Source organism: Bombyx mandarina, chromosome 01 (assembly GCF_030267445.1).
Source record: "Bombyx mandarina strain Sakado chromosome 01, ASM3026744v2".
Lineage (NCBI taxonomy): Eukaryota > Metazoa > Arthropoda > Insecta > Lepidoptera > Bombycidae > Bombyx > Bombyx mandarina.
Genome location: NC_143208.1, coordinates 15,448,530 through 15,454,529, shown reverse-complemented (window position 1 = coordinate 15,454,529; position 6,000 = coordinate 15,448,530). Strand labels below are relative to the sequence as shown.

The 6,000-nt window shown below is 32.3% G+C and overlaps 1 protein-coding gene across 1 annotated transcript in view; it reads left to right on the top strand.

Annotated features, from left to right (window-relative positions):
• The first annotated feature begins 276 nt into the window (after positions 1-276).
• Snmp2 (sensory neuron membrane protein 2) overlaps positions 277-6,000 on the top strand; it is a 51,682-nt gene continuing 45,958 nt past the window's right edge. The window contains exons 1-3 of the mRNA XM_089733573.1: positions 277-477; positions 1,357-1,514; positions 1,845-1,986. Coding sequence (XP_089589699.1) covers positions 361-477; positions 1,357-1,514; positions 1,845-1,986 — 417 coding nt within the window. The 5' untranslated portion in view covers positions 277-360. The remainder of the gene's footprint in view (positions 478-1,356; positions 1,515-1,844; positions 1,987-6,000) is intronic.

Here is a 6,000-nt window from a genome sequence, read left to right as displayed (position 1 = left end):
ATTCATGAGCAGTTTAAAATGACTGCATTATGACGAGCTCACTTCGCAGAGTGAATACGCTGCTGAGTAGCCGGGGAAAAGTTTAGGATGTAATGGAAGAGAGATCAGAAAAGTTGTTAAATTATACTAGAACGAAGACTGACGTGTAATTTTAAGCATTTTAAGGATATAGTAAAATCTCCTTAAACTTGCGCTAAAAAATACTTATTGAATGTTATCGGTAGAAACGAACCAATGAACCCTAATTACCTATCATTATCTTAAAACAGAAATATGCAACAGTAATGTAAACAGTAATCGCAATGATTATCGTATTAGTGAGTGGCACTCATTGTCGGCAATCGAACGTTTACAAGTACAATGTGTGGTATAGTCGTGAGCATTGTAATTTTGGTGGTTGGGGCTTCACTTGTGCTGGTCAGCACCATCGTGGGTTTCGCGGTTGTTCCTGGAATAGTAGAAAATATGATCATCGACGTGAGTAAAACAACCGGGAATAATTATTAATCGAGACTTTGTAATGTTCCATAAAGAGTATTCAAATGAAAAACGAAGCAACTAAAATTGTCGATACTCGTACACTGAATGTAATGTTATGTGCATTATAAACATGCAAAATCTCTAGTTTGACCTAAAAAAGCTCAGAGTTATAAATCAAGCGGAGACCAGCGCTTTCATGAATATTATTTAAAAATAAAGTAATTTGTAAACAAACAAGACTAAATTGTGCTAATGTATTTATTTTTTATTTTTATTTACTTTCACTTTTCGTTTAGAACTTTTTGTTCATACATGGATATTAAAAGCATGGGCAGATTTTTTTGCGAAATTCGCTTTATCAATACGTATTTAGACCTTTGTTCTTGGCTTATCAATTATAAGTTTAACTTAATTAACTAAGAAACCATAATTAAAAACATAGAACCTTTGATATTTATTTAAGTTGAAACTTTAAATCTTGAAGATACTTTTAGGTAAACCTTTTAAGACAAATACCTAAATGTAAAAATAAGCCACAAACTAAAATAACCTGTACTATGTACACCGAAAACTAATTACACTCTTTGATTTTTAGATTCCACTTTTTTCATGTCTCAAAACAAAACCCAAGAATATAAACCCAATTGAATGTCAGACCTATTTCGATATTGTAAATATCATAGTAAATAAAAAATATTAGAATCCATATTTCCATTAATTTAATAGTTTCACATTATTAACCAGATACATTAGGGTTGTCGATTTTTCTTGTTGAAGATTGATAATATGTGTAATATAAATAAACATATAATATAAAAAGTTAATTGCGCGCTTTAATAGACTACAACAGACTAAGTTCGATTGTTTTCTTCACAGTCGGTGGTGCTGTCTGACGATTCCCAACAGTTTGAGAGGTTCCAGGAGGTACCGTTTGGCTTAAATTTCTCCGTAACATTATTCAACATCGAAAATCCTGCAGAAGTTTTGGAAGGTGGCGTACCGAACCTCACAGAACGCGGACCTTATATTTACAGGTAAAAAATTGGAATCGCACAATGTGATTATTTTATACGTTTACCGGACGAAAACAGACCACTAATAATCGGATTGTGTGGCTTTCCTTTGAAATCAGTACCGGTGTTTGTGACGTATATCGCAGAGTTTGCTTGAAACTAATTATTATGTCAAGCGCAACTGAGGCTTTATATGAAATGCAATCTAAATGCGGTCTGTGTCAGAAGATATACAATACGAGACAATAAATAGCACGTTTATTTGTCATTCCTCTTTTTATATAAAACCGTTTTCGCTATTCAACTTAAAAGCGAACATTTTCGTGGAATTCAATATATTTCTTTGCACAGGTTACGACAAAACAGAATCATATCTAACGAAGAAGAGGACAAATTAACGTACAACAGATTGGAGAATTTTGAATTTAACGAGAGAGCATCATTCCCGTTCACCGAAGATGACATTGTTACCATTACCAACACCCCTTATCACGTAAGAACGCAAAAAATATTTCAAAACTCAAAACCAAAACTATGCATGTAATAGTTTAAGCTTTGAGCCCGATCTGGTATTAGTCTAGTCGTATTCACGGTTCCCAAACGCCGTTTGTAGTAAATGTATCAAAGGGAGTGGAAATGTGAGTGCAATACTTGCGACGGTACGTCGAGTTTAATGCAAAGCGAAGGATTTCACATTAGCTCGTCGACGGAAAGCAGCCGCGTTTCTGAAATGCACTTATTTCACGTTGCGGAACAGCAAATTGCATAGCTTCGACGTTAAGCCACGTCTCAGATAATCGCTTTGACTAGGTTAACAAAGCAATTTACAGCGTCGATTTAGGAGATTAAATATTATTCATTATTTATAAAAACAACTATGATATATATATTTTTAATAATTTAATACGCTCTTATTAGCTTTATACGTACGTTAGTATGTAACGGAATCTTTGAACATGATTTTGAAGCCCTTCAAAACGACGGATTAACTCGAAATTTGGCGTACTTATCAAGGACCGATGACAATTTAAATGTTTTTTTACAGTTAGACCCGTTATTTAGTTTCGGCAGTCAAAACAACAAATTCATTTGAGCGCCTTTTTTCACTTAGCAAATTGAAAACTGTTATGTGAATGTACTTACATTAATGAATAATTTATGATACATAATGCTATTTAAGCTAAGTAATGAAAAATATATATTAGTTAAAAAAAAACTAATAAACACGCTTTTATAGAAGATCAAACGAAAAAATAGAAAATAAATTTATTGTAAAAAAAGCGAGGAGTGCTTTTTAAGATATTATCAAATTGAAAATGCTTCTTATCTACTCATGTCGGCCAATAAAACATTTATAACTATTGACATCATGGACCCACGATTTTTTTACAATAAATTTACTATCTATTTTTTTGTTGGATTTTTTTAAAAACGTGTTTTTTTAATTATTATTTATTAATTTAAGAACTTACGCAGTCACGCTCTGCCTGAAGTTAAGTGGTTGCAGCAATCCATAGATACCAGAATGTAGAACGTAGACACTTGAGACCTTGTGACGTCAAATTGAAGTCTCAATTGTATTCCAATAGCGGATATCATGACACATGACTGCTTCCAGCAGAACAAAATTTATAATACTAACTTCTACACGCGGGTTTGTACGTCTTCTAAAAAAATAGACTTCTCCCGGATTACCCGAAATGTCGTGATGAACACCTCAGTATTACAAATATCAATTACATTTTATGCAAAGAGTTCTATGAAGGCAATCCAAAAGAAAATATATTAAAATGACTTTTAAGCGCGACTTCCTTCGCGTTAATATAGAAAAAAAAAGCTACCGTGTTTCTGTATTAAACCCGTGTCCTGTGTCCTTATTATCTTGACCACATGTATCTAAAATATCACGATGATCGAATGACTAGTTAAACTCAATTTAGCGTTTAATACACTAGTTTTTTAAAATATAAACATTTCATTTTTCTAGTGACAGGATCTACTATCGGTCCGTATACCGTCCTCGCTAATCTATAAATACAAAAGCGTAACGATCCTTTCTATAAGCCAGCATAGGGTTATTCCCTATTCTCTTGAGAATTTCGCGAAAAATCTCAGGGCTCTTTCACTTTGTGCCGTCTACCCATCGGAGGACCAGTTAACACCAAATGATCCGTTATCTTCTGTTCGTTTACTGGAAAAAGCCCTTCGACAGTTTACCGTCATCATCTAAAGACTAGCTAACAAAACTTGATACTTTATAGTGCTATTTTGAAATTACTTTAGACATGTGTTCGTCGTCATAGTAGTCAAGCCCGCAAGCCGCAAGCTTGGCGGCATATGACAAACTAATTACAGACTGATATGTATCTCATACGGCACGTTAGTTACGTTGTGATATGTTATAAAAAGCTAATGAGGCTTGATTAAAACTAGTTTTACGGTTTAATCTGGCTTTTTTTATTGACATTATATGTACATATTACTTGAGACATTACTAAAACTTTACAGTTTTCGTGGTCACACTGACGACTGACCGTGCACGTTTTTTTTTTGCAAGTAGTTTTAAAAACACCGACGGCTCAAGATAATCGAAGAAAATCCTAAAATGTAAAATAGTTCGTTTTGCATTTTCATAATTAAAATTTATAATATGTTAATTTCACGTTCATGTTTTTTTTGTTGTTGATTGAAACATAAACTTTTTGGAATGAGAAACAAAATTATTGCTTGGACACCAAACCGCAAATATTTGTCGTATCGATTCCGGTTGAGGAACGACCTCGTGTCTTCTTGACAGGGCCGTGACATTCACGTTTCTTATTTTTTTATTTATATAATTTTATTCATTAACAAACTGCGACTTGAACCGCGTCAACGAACTGTCACAGTTAATCTCTATACCGAATTGGTTCTGAATAGCGCCCGATGACTTTATACTAATATATAAATCTATAGTTGTTTTTACGGATGTTCCGTTATAACTACTGAACCATGCATCTGATTGACTTGAAACTTGGTATCCATATAGAAAATACATGTACTTAATGGATAAGCTAATTAGCTATATGAGTGTTGGACTCCCTACACAAGTTGCGGGGGCGTTAATGATGAGAATCTTTATGGGGGTGAGAAATAATAATGTTAATTTTAAATGCCCAGCGAAGCGGGCGGGTACAGCTAGTAGCTAATAATAATGAGATTGGTACACATACAGTGCGCACCAATTATTGTTAAATATAAAATCTACTTTATTCTGTAAGTGCATACTTATAGATAGTAAATACTCAATACAGGCAGAATCCAAATTGAGTCCAGCTTACGTAAGTGAAAAATATTATAATGTAAAAATATATTCATTCTGGAAATGACTGAATAAAACACGTTTCTGTGTCGGCTAGAAGTTTTCCGATATGAACTTAGTGTCAATAGGAATAGAGCTTTGTTTTTTATCTACCCATTTAATAATTGATGTTTTCATATCAATAAATCATTTCTACTCATGTACCTAAGGTAACTTTTTAATATTATTATAAACACTACATTTATATTTTGCTTAACAATATTTTGACAATTATACTAAAATGTTGAATTTTTGAATGCGACGTACGAATGGCTACGTATGGCGAAATTTAATTTGAAATCGCATATAATGAGATGCATTCTGTTAACTTCAACGAGACTCGTCATTACGCAATTACGAATATTCACGCAAAGCGGATTAATTTCTTTTTATCTTATTAAAAATTGTCTGAGATCCACGTGCACAATCGTGCATCCACCGAGAATCGCTGAAATAATCCATTGGCCTGTCCGTATTTGTGGTAAATTTATTCTTTGAATCTCCTTTTTTTTAAAGGTTTTCATTAATATATTTTTTTAATATGAACAAATACGAATAAACAAGTACATGATATCCCGATGTGGTATTATTAGATAAAGTCATAGCTAATCGCAATCTGAGATAATTGTACTTTTTTTTTCATAGAAACATATTGCTGCGATTAAATATGAGACCAAGAAAATAAATTAAATTTTCAAAAGAAATTTCAACTCTCTAGACTTTCGTATGATTGAAATGTGAATCCTCGAATATCACTATATAACATACTTATCGTGCTTATTGAAGTATATTAATTTAATTGGATCTTTTGCTGAACTTGCGATTCCGACGCAGTAGCGAATAACTTACGTTTATTTAATTTTATAATAATTACATTTGTATTGCGAAGGTATTATTCTCATTAATGATCATTTCATGTTATATTTAGTTATTTATAATGATGAAATAAACTATTTATTAATAAAAAAATCTGTGAATTCCATATAAATAATGTTTTGCGGATGCAATAATATAATCATATATATTATAATATAATCATGCATAATCGAATTTCTATTTGTCATTCTGTTTCCATTTTTATCTTTTGTGACTATTTCTACCTACTCCGCATGGTGAAATTAAATTACAAGAACCCATTAGTTATTGTGTATTAATGAATTTACTACT